A 17957-nucleotide genomic window follows, 5' to 3' on the forward strand; every position below is an offset into this window, starting at 1 on the left:
TCAAAACAAATAAAATGAATTTGGTTTACCCGCTCTTATTTTAAAGAGGTGTGATAAAAAATTTATTTTTTACAAAAGTCTGAATATTAAGTGTCAGTAAAAAGGATGAAATAAGTTCTTTGTGTAAGATTTCATCCAATATTAGACAAATATCACGTCTTGTATCTAACACCTATAATAGGTGAGACTTGTATTCATCAACTCATAAAGTTTTTGATATATTTCTTCCCTAATCTTATTTTCTCACACCCTTCTTCAGATAATTAAGATTCACCTCTAATTATGCAAAACAACAGTAGAACTAAAGCTTACTCCTGCAAAGTGATAAAAGATGGAAGATTGATGAAATCAAAACCACCTTCACACTGTTCACCTACTCAAGATACCTAGGCGAGTAAAGTCTACTATACTTGGTATTCAAAATCAAAAAAAAAAAAAAAAAAAAAAACATGAAGAAAAGAATTCCAACTCCATAGCCAATAGCCCAATATCAATAAAGATTGTGCTTTCTAAAATTGAAAATAAACTTCTTTCCCATCATTTTGTAAAACTCAATTAGCTTAACTTTGCCCAAGTGAATTACCATCTTTCATTCTGCCCACTAACAGAAAGCTGCTACTGAAACACCTCTTAATGGACAGAATAGCGGACAGATATTTTAATTAACCAAATCATCAGAACTGAATCTCACTAAATACATGTAGAAACTCACTACATCATAAATACCCAAAGAACCGATTAAAAAGAATAGCTCGGTGCACTAAACTCACGCAATGCGTGAAGTCCGGGGAAGGACCAGACCAAAAGAGTCTATCGTATGCAACCTTACCCTGCATTTCTGCAAGAGGCTGTTTCCATGGCTCAAACCCGTGACATCCTGGTCACATGACAACAATTTTACCAGTTACGCCAAGGCTCCCTTCCGGGAGCAACACCATTGTGGAAGAGAAAAAGGATTTCTTGGTATGACTTCTGAGGCTGATTCGTGCTCAGTCGGGCTTATATTCGTACCTTAACTTCTATTCAGGCCATCTCCAACCTTGCCCCCATCCCCCGTAATGGGGGAAATATTTGGGGAAATTTAGCTCCAACTCTCCCCCATTTTTGTCCCCAAAATGGGGGATGAATAGTGTTTCCTCAAATATGGGGGTACACTATTCATCTCCCCCATTACTATTCATCACTTTTTTATTATTATTTTATTATTTAATCTTTTAATTTATCTCTTTATAGATACCTAATTATGTTTATGTAATGTCTTTATTTTATTAATATTATATCTTAACTTTGGTGTATAATTTTGATAAATTAATTTTCGTGCATTTATTATTATTTGTAGAAATGGCAGTAGATAAAAATCAACGATTTCAAGAATTTTTATTTCGACATAGAAGAATTAAGGACAAAAATGCTCATTTTGCACTTCGTAATGCATTAATAGATTATTTATGGGAGAATACTAGAGGTTGAAGTTGAATATTTATCTAGTATTTCGAATGAATTTTATCGTTATGTAATATGTATTTAATTAATCTTGTATCGCAATGATTTCACTTTTATTTGAATTATTAGTTAATCTATAATAATTGCTTATAAATTATATTATTTAAAATTTTATGGAATTGTTTTAATTATGGAAATTACAAATTAATAAAAATAAAAGATGGAATTTGTTTAATGAAAATTAAAAAATGAAATTGAAATGAAAGATAATAATATAATATAGAAGAATTAGAAGAATATAAAAAAGTTTGGGGAAAAAAATTGGGGAATGGTTGGAGTAAGTTGTCCCCAAAATAGAAAAATCCCCATTTTGGGGATAAAAATAAGGGTAAAGGTTGGAGATGCCCTCACTCTGTTACGTTACGTAATTCCTGTTGGGACATTTATTAAAAAAAAAGATGTTGAAAATGTGCATCATGTTAATTAAAAAAGAAATCTGTTGTCGCCACCTGCTTAGAAAGTGGAACTAGAAAGCAGTATGTTTATTCTAAAGTATTTAGATGTTTGAAAAATGGCCAAATACACGTACACACCATTAAACTTAGCCAAATAAGATTTAAATTCTGAATTCCCCTCCACGTTGGGAGTATAAAATTTAACTTAAAAAATGCTTCTCACGCGCCTACAAGTGTGAGGCAAATCACACATGGAATCTAATCAGCTTTTGTGTCGAAGTGGAACAAAAGAAATGGGATTGCAGGAACAAAATGGAACAAGGCTGAGTTAAAGTACCAAAGTGAAAAATCGTGCCAAGTTTAATGGGCCGTCTATGTATTTGGCCTTTGAAAAATAGTTAAAAATGCTTACCATACATGGCACTGGATTCTAAATTGGTACTACATGGTCTCAGGCTATAAAAAATAAGTATAGTTTATGAAACTATTTTGTCTAATAACTCAACCATATGAAGTCTCACATGTCAAAATAGGCATATATTAGGAACAGAAATTTACTAATACACTGTTCAGAGCAATGGAAATATCTTTAGCATATGATAATGGCAAACATCAGGAAATCCACTTTATCCAACCAAGCTAACAGAACCCCATCCCTACTCCACTTTCCCCCGCCTTTCTCCCAACAAGAAGCTTAAATGGCATCCATAGTTATAAGTCTTAGGTACAAACCTAACAAAAACAAAGAATTCAAAAAATCTGCATCTCTAGTAATTTTGACATTAAGTCAAAGCTATAGCTACCGCGGAACCTTCTCTTGATGTGTTATACTTGGTTTAAATAAAACACTTCTGTTTAACCCAAAAGAATAGTGAAAACTTCAGACCTCGGGTCCAATAACATTTCTAATGCGATACCACCTACTGTTTCACATTACCTACGCTCTCTCCCAGTTATCTATCACTCTCTCCCCGCGGTGTTTTCGCCATTCCTTCTTCACATTCCACTCATTGGGGGCTTCCATAGACTTCCGCACATTCCAGAACCTTCTGGTAAGCCCATAGTGCCTCTAGTGATCTTGGCATGGTTTTGGCCACTGTTGTACATGCTCCATTGTGCTCCCACACAATTCATCTGCTAATTGCCTCTGTAGGTTCTCAGGGGCTTCCCCCGACCTTAAACAAGCACCATGAGCAACAGAATGAAATAAACATCTTCCATCTCCAGATATACCTGCATGAAATGAAGCAGTCTTTTCAATTAAAATAACTTCGATAGTAACTATTAGTACTAGTTAGTAGAGGCAGATCTAGCCCTTTGTAGGGAGTTCAACCAGACACAATTTTCTTAACTCGAACCATGCATACAAATGTAAAAAAAAAAATTAGAAAGTACATACACTGCACCACCTCCGACCTCAATGACTCTAAATCTTGGGTCCACATCTAACTTTTTTTTTAATACGGATGGATCCACATCTATCATTAAGTTTGTATTTCTAAGGAAGGGCCTTAAAGTTACTGTAATATGCTTTCACATAATCAGTAGGTGGAAGAGTAGTTTATCATATCAACCAAACCTGGAAAGTGGAAAGAAACAGAACATAAAAGTCCAGAATGCACCACTCCAATTACATAGTCAATATAGACCTTTCCATGTGAATAGCCAGCGGTTGAGGAAGCACAGTTATTTCCCCTATTTTCTTCTGATGCTTCAGCTCAGTATGCACTAGTTGAGAGGCTAAATAGCAGACTGACAAACCAATAAATAAACCAGCAGATGTAAAACGTCGCCCCAGAAATATGCCCTACTCTGCTTCAGTTTCTCCGAACTTTTGACTGATTGGGCAAGAAAAAACTCATATACATCACAGCCCAGAAATATGCCCTACTCTGCATCAGTTTTTCCCGGAACTTTTGACTGATTGGGCAAGAACAGCCTCATATTCACATTTTGGAACTGAATAGAAATATCAAGGCACGGCTTCCAAGTATATCTGGGATTCACTGCAGTTCTAAGTATTAACAAGTGACAGCTGTTCTTCAGCTTGGAGATACTAGACCCAAAATATCTTCTTTGAGATCCTTCAATTTGAACAGAAGATGAGAAACAATTTGACTTGGATGCAGAAATAGTAGAATAATGGAATTCGGAGGCTTGGTTCAAATACAAAACCGCAATGAGTTGGCTGGTGCTTGCAAAAATAATCACAGAAATGCTTGTCATTTGTCTCTGCGCATGTCTGCTCAGGAAACACAGGTTTTTCATACAAGTACCAATGGAAGAATTGAACATTATGCTAGCACAGTAACAGGAAGGTAAAAGACAGAAAATCCAAACTCACAATGGTTTACATAGATTCAACCAGCATAATGGGGGTGTTAATTGCCCTTAGTACAGCTGCATATTCCTCAGGCAATTGAAACCACATTTATTTACCCATACATGGTTATCTGAAATTTACTTTCTTGTTCCTCTAGATGAATAAGACCACATGCACTAAGAAAAATGAAGTCTGCAATCAAATTGGATGTCCTGACAGAGAAAAGCATACGACTGCTCAGAAATTTTCAACATGGAATTTAGTTGGGCGCTTATGGCAGACCTTCCAAATAGTTTATTCCAGAATGAAAGCTCTTTCAATGCAAATTTCTCTTCTTATATATGTAAGTGACAAATTTCAGTTAGAAGCATAAATATATGTCAGTCTTCTGACAAAGATATGTGTAGCTTTCTCAATCCTCACTTAAAGCTTAGATAGGAGAAACACCCCACACATAAGAAGAGAAGACTTATCAGCTAAAGGAGCGAAGAGCATGACAATATGCCACATGAATTTGGGAAGGCATTACCCAGTGTGGTTCATAGAATTCTTCTTATTACTCCTCTAAAAACTGACAGAAGAGAATGAATAATGCACAATATGTCAGATGGTACCTCATTTATATCTCATGTGATAGTTCATTCTAAATGAGTAATTTGTCACTTCGGCCAAATATTAGCACTCATTCTGAAGTAATAGAACTGTCAGAAAAAAGTTTTTTCTTTGCCTTGATAAAATATCAATCTCAAGGCTCTGCAATTTTTGTCAGAAAATAAATGGGAAAACAGGAAGTTCGGATCCCGTAGCAACATTCTTCTAACTATACACACAATGGATCTTTGAAGCCAAATGCATAAATCTTTTCGAATAACAACCACGACAAAGGCTGTGAAAATACTCGATTCTCAAAACAAGATAGAAAAGTAACGCTGTCATTTGAGAAAAGTTTATTCTAGAAAAAAGAATAAGAACGAGAATTATTTGTAAACCAGCAGTTGAATAGAGGCAACACCAATTTTAGCATTTCCATCAGTAAAGAGGGAAGAATGGGCATTCAAGCAGTGTAGCTTTCCAGATATTCACGATTCCTATGAATAACTGATCAAATAACTACTATGAAGGCCATTTAAAATACTTGATTAATTAAACAGAATCATCTATCTATTTTACTATAAAAGCAAGGGTAAAATACGCTAAACACCCCTATAATATCACTTAATTTTAGAGACACCCCTGTATTTCTAAATCAAACATCAAACACTTAATGCCCCTATATTATGAAAATCCTACACATTTCTTATTTCCTTCATATAAAAATTAATATATGGAGGCTGCCCTTATCCCTATTCCCATCCTTACTCACTTGTCCCTTACTGGCCATTCCGTTGGACACTCTCTAAACTTGAAACACTTCCGTATTCCGGTCTCTTCTTTTTCTTCTTTGCAATAAAAGTTTATTTTCAAAGAGAAATATATAGATGTAATTATCGTCGATCGAATTGGTCACGAACCATTCACCAAAGGTGTTTGCCGAAATTGTGCCTCCATTAGTCCGAACAGCGGTTATATATAAATCAACTAAAATGTGAATCTCTTATTGGATAAAAGCTTTACAAGAGAAATCAAGACACTTTGGAGGATAAGGCCACACTTGGTAAGGCTGCTGGGATACAGTAGCAATAGAGGAGAAGGCACAAACTTATTGAGTTGTGAGGAAAAGTTGGATAATGGAAATTGTTCTAGAAGGATTGAATGAAAATCGGGATAAGGGAAACTTTGTCCATGTATTAATTTTTATATAAGGAAATAAGAATGAGTTGGATTTTCATAATATAGGGGAATGCGTGTTTCTTTTAGAAATACAAGCGGTGTATATAAAACTGAGCAATATTGTAGGAGTGCTTAGTGTAATTTTTTTTGATGACCGAGAAATCCGTCTGGGGCCGATCCTTTGGACCAACCGCAGCCTTAAAAACTCGGTGGATGATGGGCCCGCCCCTCTACCCTTCTCCACTTAAATACCAGGCTTTGCTTTGCATGGTATGGGGGCTTGAACCTGTGACCTAAGACACAAATCCACCACCCTTTGCCACTTGAGCTAGGCCCTGGGGCTGTAATTACCCTAAAAATAAATAGACCAAAAGTAGCATCATCTATGTTACTACATGCTCTATCGTGGAATTAAAACCATTAACCCAGATTTAAATTTAGAAACCAGGGAGAAAGAAGAAAAAGTGATAGAATATCGGTGAGACTCACCGATCAGAGGCAATGGAACAACATAATATCCAAGCGGGTGCAGCAACAAAGAATCTAGCAAGAACAGCCAAGAAGAGAGAGCAGTTATATCGCCAGAGTCAGAAGCGTATATATAAAAGATAATAATACAAGAAAAAATAGGAAAGCAGAATAGAAAGAACATACAAAGTTAGTAGCGGAGAGATGATGCTAAAACCCAGAAAAGCTGGAAGGCGATGAACCGAAGAGGCTGTAGAAGATTTTAGAGCCACAGAGAGCAAAATAGAGAAGCGGTACATGGCAATGCAGTTTCCCATTATAAGACACGTAAAGTTACATAACTAAGTACTATGAGATGTCTAAATTACCCAGAATTTTATTGACAATAAGCAGACATGTTCATCACACATGCTTGACTTAACTCTTCTGTAAAATAGAAATGCTTTCATCGCTTGAGCTTTTAACTGCTGTATATCAGCAATGAGAGGGAACAAGAAAAGGGAGAACTAAATAAGAGTGTCAACTGGCTTCATCAAAATCCCAAATTCCAGCAAGCAGTACAATCAGTTAACCATGACCTTCAAAGCAAGATGACAGGAGGAAATTGAAATATGAACTACCACGTTCATCCATTCGTAGGAATTCCATATCCATGCTTGCACATCATACCCAAGACCTGATGAAGTTTATCCTTTTCCCCCCACGTTGTGTAGGCTTTAAGTAATATCCAAAACGTTTTCTTTGAACAGACCAAGTTCACTTTATCCATCTCATCAAGAACTTGCTCCATTTCAATGAGTCGCCTTTGTGAAGCATACAAAACCATCTTGCAGTGGTAAAGGGACCTACATATTTTCCAACCAGCACATTCTGCACGGCTAACAAAATTAGCAAGTTCGTCTACTGCATTGTTTCGGAAATAACTTGAAATGATGCAACGCATGACACCAACTGTTGTGACAGACGTGTTACGTTTAAATGCCTCATTTATTGAATGTTCCATCTCGTCTAATAAATCCTCCTTTGCATACAGACAGATTAATATGACATTCAACCAAGGCCTATAATCATCTTTAGGAATCAACCTCATCAACTCTTCAATCTTTTGAACTTTATTTACGTCAGAACTTTTACTGTAAGCACATATCATAGATCGAATTAATGGGATCCCGTACTGATGAACATGACCTTTGACAAGCTCATAGATCTCTTCCATCTTATCCAACTTACCAGAATGTGCATATCCTCGAAGCATCAATAAATGGGTAGCAAGATCAGGTATGACACCTCCTGCCTTCATGATTCTATATGTCTTCTCCACATCATCCCACATCCATGCTGTGATATACCCAGCAATTAAATTGTTGTATGTACTAACATTTGGGCAGATATTCAAATCATTTATTTCCCGTAGGGTTGCCTCCATGTGATCTATCAGCATTAATCTACCAAACACCGAGATAAGTATGTTGTATGTTACAATAGTTGGAGTACATGTTGCTTCCCTCTTCAAGTCCCGAAAAACTGATTGACACTTTACAGCCAAACCATTGAACATATAAGCAGTCATAAGGGCGTTATATAAAGAGGTGGACTTGAGTTGCTTGTTGGAAGCCTCTTTGAATAGTTCAGCTGCAAGATCAACATTCTTTAACCTTCCAGCCACAACAATAGCCTTGGAATACTCCTCAGCTGTCATGGGAGTCCAGTAATCCAATTGTCTTCTCCTCCAGTCAAAAGCCTGAGAAAACAGACAAAGTACGTTACTTCCTCAACCCAAAAAAAAAATTGCAGTGATCATAGACTTAACATCTGGACTTAGGTAGAAAACATTGAGAAGATAATTTCTTAAACTGTGACTACTAGAATGACACGAAATTACTATTGATTAACCGAGAAGAAAATCGTCTAATATTGCCAAAAGAAGAGAAACGCCTCATTTTTGTCTCACCCACAAACTCAACTCCATTATTATTTTCCACGCCAAGTTTACAAAACAACAACAACAACAACAACAACAACCCAGTAAAATCCCACAAGTGAGCCTAGTTTACATAATGTAATCATATAAGTTAAATTCACACAAGCAGTCTACTCGATTGACCTTTGGAGTGTCAACAAGTCCTCTTTGACCAAGATTCCATATTTATATTTGTTTTATCCTTTTTTATTTCAAAGATTGGTGGTTAGCAGAATTTTAATGTAGTTTATAACGGGCAATAATGAATCTGTCAGACAAAAAATAAGTCAACCATCGCAAAACAAAATCGGTTCAGTTACAATGAGGATATGGTATGTTGCTAAGTACAGATAATAAGTATATTACGTACAGAAATAAAATCACCTGGAGCGCTAATTGGGGCGAAGATTTTAGTTGTTTTAAGAGCTCAACAACTGCAGAACCATCTGCATACCTCCTAAACAACAAAACCCCTCTATCCGCTAATATTCTCTCAATTTTTTCAGCATCACCATTGCAAGCTAGCAACTCATCCCTTAAATGTGAAACCCTTTCTCTTAGATCCTGTTTGACCAATGAATCAGCGTGACTCCACCTGTCTGCGAACAAAGCAAATACCTGTGACCAGGCAGGTTGGGAAGAAGCTGCTCCGCCCGCTAGTCCTCGAACCCACAACGTATTGGCTGAAGCTCGTGCAATTGTGTAACACCATGAATGTTTTCTATAATTTTCAGAAAATCTTTGGAGAATTGCTTCCGTCTGGGAAGCATCCGAGATTCTCCATACCCTCTTCATCATTGACAGCCAGGTAAAGTGGTACCCTAATTTACATATAATTACAATAGTGTCAGCCAACTTGAGGTTTGCAAAAGGTTAAATCAGCTCATTCAGCAGCTTAGTTAACAACCTCCATAACATCAAAATCAAAATCCAACTTCTAAAATTTCAAAAGCAATTTTCTATCCAGACGAAACCATTTCAAAACTGGCAAGAAAAATTATTCTCTATCCAAGCAAAACTATTTGAAAGCCCAAAAATCTGGAAGATAAATGACACCAAAGAATCATACGAAATATAGAATATTGAATGCTTCGTATTTTATGGTGCATAAAGCATACATCATATACAATCAAGATTCGCCATACCCATTTATCAATGCGACATTTTTCAAGGGTTTATCGAGTGCAAATGTTTTGATTAGGAAAAATCCTCCAAAATAACTAACTCAATAAAACATTTCAAGATTTTTTCTGTAGTTATTTTATATCCAGATTCCAGACAAAAAACCAAACTAAACCCCACAAACAAACCACAAAAAGCAGATAATGACTTTTTTTACAAACTACAGATAAAAAAGAATCTGAGGGAAGGAGGAAAAAAGAGGGCTAAACGTACAACTGAATTTCGTCTGAGCACCTATCAGTCAGCTCGGTTAGGTTTTGGAAAATTTGATTCGGTATTTTCGGTTTCTACAAAACTCTAAACTGAAACCAAACCAAATTAAATTCGGTACAATTAAGTTTTTTTCTTTCGGTTTGGATTTGTGCGAATTGGTAACTTAGCTATGTAGGGATTGGGATTTAGTTGAGCCTTTTCAAATTTGGGCATCTCCAAACCAAATGTCTGCTGCTTGCACAGATACTAATTACTACAATATGTGAATGTTAAAAATTTGAAGGAATGTTCTCAACCAACTTATCTTTAAAAAAAGGAATGTTCTTTTTAGGAAATGCTGGAGAGGTGTAAATCCAGGTATACCTGCTCCGGCGATTGGTGGACGGCTGGCGGAGTGGCGGAGTAGCTGAGCAGTCGATATCGGAGGCTGGACTGGCGGAGCAGCGGCGGTGAATGTCGAGAGAAAAGAGAAGGTCGAAGCTTTTCTTTTTTCTATTTTCCTCTCGAAGTTACAAATCCTAAATGCCATATTAGGAGAAAATGACAAAACTGGTCCCTTATGTTTTCGGTTGGTGTAAAATAGTCTTATATAGTAGTATACTTTAGCAGTTGTAGTCCTTATGTTTATCAAATCTTTCATATATTTATACATGACATCTTTGACAGAAGTAGCATGTGAATAGCATCTGAACCGTTTAAACTGGGAAGAAAAAACATTCATAGTCGAAAAAAGATACTTTTTATTTATTTTTCCCAATTTATACCTTAGAAAAAATTCTTAACTGCAAGATTTGAGCAACAAAGGGTGCTATTCGGGCAAAAATAGTTTATACGCATATCAGTTGTATATATTTTAAATATATAGGTAGTACAAAACTGCGTACAGAGGCAGAATTAAGACTCTTCAGGAGCTCACCTACGACGAGGCACCCGTAAGACGGTCTAAGACTGGCGTGGGGCTCTTGTCTTGTAAAATATACGCCCAACGCACGACGCTCATCCCATTACTTTAGTTTAATCAAGTATAGTTAGCCTTGTAAATCCAAAAGTTTCTTTACTAAATCAGAACTCTTTAAGAGCCATCATTCGATCATAAATTAGACGTTGATTACAGTGCAACTAAAAAATGTGTCCTAATATCGAATGATTTGCGCTAAGAACACCATAAGGGTGAATTTTGATGGAACCTTTCAATCAGAAAAAAATAGTTATCGCTAAACTTTGCAAAGTCTTCATAATATAGTTTCAATGTTATTTTTTTTCAAGTCCTGTTCTTTTATTCTATTGCGGTTGGTAATAATATTATCCTTTTCGTTTCATGGGGTATGAAAACTATAAGTATTGGAAATAGTGATAATTTATGCTCTAATTGTGATGCTGATTGTATAGAGTAGAATGGGAAAGAGGCGATATTTTCCAACCTGTGTTTTGTGTCAAAGACAGGAAATTGTATACCTTCCCTTTCTCAGGTCTTGAATGAAACAAGTGGGAAACTTAGGAGCGTTGGATCATATTATATAAAATTTCGTCATGGCGGTTCATTTAATAAGAAAGATAGAGATGAGAAATTAGATTCTCTGGACACGTGACAGAAATTTGTTACACAACAATGTATTTAGTAGTGTATAGAAGATTCTTTTCTGTTATTTTAGGTCCAATAGAAAATAGACAAGTGTATAGCTATTTATTTATTTTTAAGTCAGATGCATGTATAAATACATACACTCAATGAGAAGATCATCAGAAAAATTCTCTCAAATTCAATCTCTAGTTTTTATTTTCTACATGGTATCAGTCGCCGTCTAGATCCTATTTTTTCAGTTATCTTTTCTCTTTATTTTGTTTTCTTTCTCCGATCATTCCAAATGGTTACTACTAGAGACTCTTCTACTCTCTCTATTACTACCAGTGATGCTTCTTCTGGCCGTGGCGGTTCAGTCTCTTTGGATACTAGTCATCCTTACTTTCTCCACCCTTCTGACTCTCTTGGTATGACTCTTGTCACCTCCATCTTTGATGGCCGTGGTTATGGTGGTTGGAGGAGGTATCTTCTCATTTCACTCTAAGCTTAAAATAAGTTGGGCTTCATTGATGGCAGTTACAAGTCTTCTCCTCCTGATTCTCCTTCCTTCAACCTATGGGCTAGATCTAATGATATGGTTACCTCCTGGCTTCTGAATTCCCTCTCTAAGGAAATTGCTTCCAGTGTTATTTACTCTAAATCTGCCCAGGATCTTTGGACTGAACTTGAAGATAGGTTTGGCCAAACCAATAGTGCCAAACTCTATCACCTGCAAAAAGATATCAGTGACTTAACTCAGGGCTCTAGTGATGTTGCTCGATATTTCACTAAGCTGAAGTTGCTATGGGATGAGCTTGATTCTCTTTATTCTTCTGTTACTTGTTCTTACAATTGCATCTGTGGGAGGGTTAAACTTGTGAAATCTCTTCAAGATGAGAGGCCCATCAATTTCTCATGGGCTTGAATGATTCTTATGCCGTTGTTCGAAGCAACATCCTGATGATGTCCCCTTTACCCAATCTCAATCATGCCTACTCGATGAGAAGCAGCACGAGATTTATGTCAGTCCACAGTTCCATGGTGATTCTTCTTCTTTCCTGGTTACACAACAGAACATTGCAAGTCAGAAACTTCAGCACTATGATTTTAAGGGAAAGAAAAATAACTTCTTGTTCTCGCTGCAAGAAACCAGGTCACTATGTTAGGGTTGTTCATTTGGATCGGATATCTAAAATCCGAATCGATCCGTTCAATTTTGAATTTCGAATTTCGGATTGGATTTCGATTTGTGTTTATTAAAATTTCAGATTTCGGAACGGATTCGGATTGGTATAATTTTAATCCGATCCGAAATTCGAAATTATTAGGGCATGTATAAATACTGAATTTTAATTTCGGATAGTTAGTACTTCTTTTATATTTTTCTCCAAGTTATTGCCTTTACAATTGATGGATTAGCTATATTGGCACCATAGTACTCTCATAATTGCAAAAACATGAATTTTTCTTACTGTATTGCCTCTTTTACAAAGAAAATATACATATGAGTTTGCAACTTTGAGGCATAATAATCCGATCTGAAATCCGAAAATCTGATCTGATCCAAACTTTAAAATACGATCTGATATTAATTCGGATTGCATTTTCTAGAATCCCAAATCCGAAATTCAATCCGAAATGTGCTAAATTCGATCCGATCCATGCGCAGCCCTACACTCTGTTGAAAATGTTGCTGGATCATTGTTTTTCCTCATGATTTTAAGTTTACTAGAACCACAAAGTTTCAAGGGGGGATCAAGACTAATGTTGTTTTGACAACTCCTGCACAAGTAGCTCCCTATATTTCTCCTAATGAGCATCCTATAGCTGGGGTTCCAATTCTATAACTCAGCCTCAATTAACTCAGTTGGTTCAGTTGCTCCAAAATGCTCAGATTGGGAACTCAGATTCTGCTCTATCAGATGTCAATGCTAATGTTGTTCAGTGTGTTGGTACCATTTTCAAGAATCCCCTTGCATATCTTACATGTGTTAATACAAGCTCTTTAATCATTGATTCCGGAGCTTCTGAACATATATCCTTTGATACTAAGTTTTTTACCAGTATATCACCTTTACCTACTCATCTGTTTATCAACTTGCTTAATTCTTTCAAGGTCAAAGTCACTCATGGAGGGACTGTTTCTTTATTTCCCAATCTTGTTCTTCATAATGCTTTATATGTCCCATGTTTTAGGAACCATCTTATTTTTGTAGAGAAATTTTGCAAACAATTGAGCTGCCTCCTTATTTTCTCTTCTATCATTTGTATTTTGCATGCCCTTTAGTGAAGACCCCTCTAGTTTTTGGTAAAGCTAGGGATGGGATCTTTCTCCTATAGTCTTCCCTTCAATTTTTCAATGACTTCTTTTAGTTTCTAGGCCTATTGTTTTCTCTTTTTCTTGTATTTTCTTGTACGGTTGTTTCAGATTCTTTTTCTATTCCTGTTTCTAGGGATTCAGATGTACGACTCTGATATATTAGACTGGGCCATTTACCATTTTCTGCAATGAAAAATATCAGTTTTATCTCTTCTTCTTCTAATTTTAATTGTTCATGTGATGCTTGCCCTTTAGCTAGACAATCAAGGTTACTTTTTCCTTTGAGTTCTATCAAATCTTTTGGTATTTTTGATTTAATAAATGTTGACACTTGGGGACCTTATAGGTCTCCAATACACAATGGTTACAAATATTTTCTTACTATCGTTGATGACTTTAGTAGAGGCACCCGGACCTACTTGTTAAGTGCTAAGAGCAATGCTTTCTTCATGTTGAAAATCCTTCTTAGCTATGACTGAACGACAATTCAATACCAATGTTAAGATGGTTAGATCAGATAATGCTTTAGAACTGGGATGGGGCATTATTATTTCTGATTTCTTCACCTCTACTTGGATTATTCATCAGATCTCTTGCACTGCCACCCTTCAACAAAATGGCATTGTTAAAAGAAAATATAGACACCTTTTGGAGACTTCAAGAGCATTGTTACATCAGCCTAAATTGCGTATTTCCTACTAGGGCAGTGTTTGCTCACTGCTACCTTTTTAATTAATAGATTTCCCTCTTTTGTTCTAAAGGGTAAGACACCTTATGAAGTCAGTTTTGGCAAAGTCCCTCCCTGTGATTTTTTGAGATGTTTTGGTTGTTTATTCTATGCCTCTCCTTTGTCTCATAACAGACCTAACCTTGCCCCTCGAGTCATTTCCTGTGTTTTCTTAGGCTATCCCCTAGAAAGAAAGACTACAAACTGTTAGAGTTAGCCTCCAAAAGAATATTATCTCCAGAGATGTTCAGTTTTTTAAATCTGTATTTCCTTTCTCTTTCATCACTATTTCCCCTCCCATCTTTACTGCTTCTCATTCTCAATTCACTGTCTATGATTCTCCTCTCCCTACAATCATTCCCTCATCCCCTGTTCATTCTAATTGTCCAGATTTCCCAAACACACCCAGAGTTCACACTCCTCCTCCTCCTCCTCCTCCTCATCCTTCAACCTCTCATTCCCCTGCTCTTTCCCCTGTTCCCAACCTCAGTAGTTCAGATACCCCTATTTCTTCTCCCTCTACTACCTCCCCATCCCTTATTCCAATGCTTAGAAGATCAGAGAGGGAACACAAAGAGCCTACTTACTTAAAAGATTATATTTGTAGTTCAGTTTTCTTGACTAATCTCACTGACTCTTGTTTTTCTCACCCTCTTAACACCCCCATTTTTCCTTTTGCTGCTCTTTCAATATCTAACCAGCAGGTTCTCCAATCTATTTCTAATTTTACTGAACCTACTATCTTTTCACAAGCTATCATGCATCCTGGATGACAACAAGCTATGGCATTTGAGTTTGCAGCCCTAGAGGCTAACCATACATGGGATGTAGTTGAACTACCGGTTGGTCACAAAGCTTTACCTTGCAAGTGGGTATACAAGGTCAAGCACAAGTCTGATGGTACTATTGAAAGGCTAAAAGCTAGATTGGCCATACGGGGTGATACACAGAGAGAGGGTATTGATTTCAATTAAACCTATTCTCCAATGGCCAAAATGACCAGCATCAGGTGTATTCTTGTTGTGGCTGTCAAGAAAGGTTGGCCTATTTCACGACTAGATGTGGACAATGCTTTCTTACATGGCAATTTAGATGAAGAGGTTTACATAAAGTTTCCTACTGGTATGCCTTCTCCCAATCCTGCTCATGTTTGTCGTCTACAGAAATCTTTGTATGGGTTACACCAAGCTTCGAGGCAATGGTATGCACGACTTACAACAACCTTAAATTTCAAGGGGTTTTCTTTATCTTTGAATGATTTATTCACTTTTTTTTATAAAAGATCAGAGGGTTCTATCTCTATTGTAGCAGTTTATGCCGATGATATTCTAGTTACGGGAAACAATCCTACAGAACTTTCCCAATTAAAAGAATTTTTTCATGAAGAATTCAAAATTAAGGATCTTGGAGACTTACATTACTTCTCGGCCTGAAAGTCCTCCGTGAACCGCAAGGGATCATTGTTTCTCACGAAAGTTCACTCTTGATCTTATCTCTGAGTTCAATTGTGCTCATTTGACATCAGTATCTTCTCCCCTGGACCCTTCTTGTAAACTTTCCTTTGATTCTGGTGAATTACTTGCAGATCCTTCTTGTTATCGACGGCTTATTGGAAAGCTTAATTATTTGACCCATACTCGGCCGGATTTGTCTTTCGCCGTAAAACAGCTATCTCAATTCATGTAAAGTCCTCGTCTACCCCATTTTTTTGTTGCTCTTCGAGTGATCTGCTGTCTTCGCACAGATCCGGGTCTAGGATTGTTAATGTCAGCAAATTCTTCATTTTCGCTCCTGAATTTTTGTGACGCTGACTGGGCCTTCTGTATTAATTCTCGTCGATCTATTAATGGCTATTTCATTAGCCTTGGTGGCTTTCCAATCTCTTAGAAGTTCAAAAAGCAGGTCTCTATTTCGTTTTCTTCTGCTGAAGAAGAGTATCGCTCTATGCGACGACTCCTTGCTGAGTTGACTTGGTTAAATCGTCTCCTCCACGATCTCTCTGCTCCACCGGTTCTTCCGATTCCGCTTCACTCTGATAGTTAGGCGGCTTTGCATATTGCTCGAAATCATGTATTCCATGAGCGAACGAAGCACGTTGAGCTCGATCGTCACTTCGTCTGCCAACAGTATCTCTCCGACTTGATTTCTCTTACTTTTGTTCCTTCTTCATCTAAAGTTACCGACATCTTTACTAAGCCCTTATCTGATCCTTCCCACAAATTGATTCTTTGCAAGATGGCGGTCACTTCACTCCCCTCCATCTTGAAGGGGGGGGGGGGTGTTGGAAATAGTGATAATTTATGCCCTAATTATGATGTTGAATGTGTAGAGAAGAAAGGGAAAGAGGCGATATTTTCCAGCCTGTGTCAAAGACAGGAAGTTATATATCTTCCCTTTCTCAGGTCTTGAATGAAATAAGTGGGCAGCTTAGGAGCGTTGGATTAGATTATACAAACTTTCATCATGACGATTCATTTAATAAGAAAGATAAAGATGACATGACAGAAGTTTGTTACACATCAATGTATTTAGTAGTGTATAGAAGATTCTTTTCTGTTATTTTAGGTTCAATAGAAAATAGACAAGTGTATAGCTATTTATTTATTTTTAAGTCAGATACATGTATAAATACCTACACTCATCAATGAGAAGATCATCAGAAAAATTCTCTCAAATTCAATCTCTAGTTTTTATTTTCTACAATAAGTGTTAGAAAGTAACAATTTACGAACAACTATATCTAAAAATTTATCTTTGACGAATCATAGTATTGTGAGATGTTTGTTAAATTACTCCCTCCGGTTCGCAATAAGTGACCATTTTATCCTTTTATTTTGGTCCAAAATAAGTGTTTATTTACATAATCAAGAAGGAATTAATTCTATTTTTTTTCAAAATTTACGCTTATTTACATATTTCAATGTGTCAAGGTAATAATTAATTAAGGTTAATTTGGTGAATACATTTTTTTTTCTTTAGGAGTTCATATTTCCTTAATGGGCGTGACAAAGGTAAAATGGTCACTTATTGTGGATCAGAGGGAGATTAATCAGTTGGAAGCACATGTAATTGTTATTATTCCTATAAGTCTAAATATCATATTTCTAACTTATCTAACACTTGATTGTATCTCAAACAAGGAATTTAGTAATGTAAATATTAGTTTTAAAATATTAGATGATTTTTATACCTACCTAAGTTTTGTTGGTTAGAGTTACTTGGTACACATACAAGTGGGAGGTGTGAAATAGTTGAGGTATACGTAAGTGATGTTTGGATTGTTAGGACATTGTAGTTGATTCGTATATCATGTAATTATACAAATTATTGTAATTTATAAATTAGCATAATTTAAAAGATTCATGGGTTTACACGCCATGCCTACGAGCTTATACCTCTCTTTGTGTCCCCGACTTTTAATGCAATATGTCAAAATATTAAAATTTGAAATGTGCCATTTTAGGCTTTCGATTATTTTATTACATCTTTAGAAATATATTCATAATTTTAGCAATTCTTTAGTGGATAGGTTATA

The 17957-nt window shown here is 36.3% G+C and overlaps 1 protein-coding gene and 1 long non-coding RNA gene across 8 annotated transcripts; both read right to left on the reverse strand.

Annotated features, from left to right (window-relative positions):
* Positions 1–2420: 2420 nt before the first annotated feature.
* Positions 2421–10358, reverse strand: LOC138888718 (pentatricopeptide repeat-containing protein At2g30780). Of its 7 annotated transcripts, none has more exons than XM_070170685.1 (5): positions 10178–10358; positions 8804–9240; positions 6646–8200; positions 6481–6534; positions 2421–3131 (listed from the first exon to the last, which is right to left on the reverse strand). In XM_070170685.1, exons 1-3 carry the CDS (start codon positions 10341–10343, stop codon positions 7085–7087), a joined length of 1719 nt encoding a protein of 572 aa, XP_070026786.1. In that variant the 5' UTR covers positions 10344–10358; the 3' UTR covers positions 2421–3131; positions 6481–6534; positions 6646–7084. The 7 variants fall into 7 exon arrangements, with proteins under 7 accessions (XP_070026786.1, XP_070026785.1, XP_070026782.1 ...); XM_070170684.1 differs by having other exon boundaries at positions 2421–4140; XM_070170681.1 differs by having other exon boundaries at positions 2421–4433.
* Positions 10359–11479: 1121 nt separating this feature from the next.
* On the reverse strand, positions 11480–16796 carry LOC138888719 (uncharacterized). Its single transcript, XR_011406000.1, has 2 exons — positions 15839–16796; positions 11480–12433 (listed from the first exon to the last, which is right to left on the reverse strand). It is a non-coding gene; the product is annotated as an uncharacterized lncRNA (long non-coding RNA).
* Between the last annotated feature and the right edge of the window lie 1161 nt (positions 16797–17957).

This window comes from Nicotiana sylvestris, chromosome 3 (assembly GCF_000393655.2).
Source record: "Nicotiana sylvestris chromosome 3, ASM39365v2, whole genome shotgun sequence".
Lineage (NCBI taxonomy): Eukaryota > Viridiplantae > Streptophyta > Magnoliopsida > Solanales > Solanaceae > Nicotiana > Nicotiana sylvestris.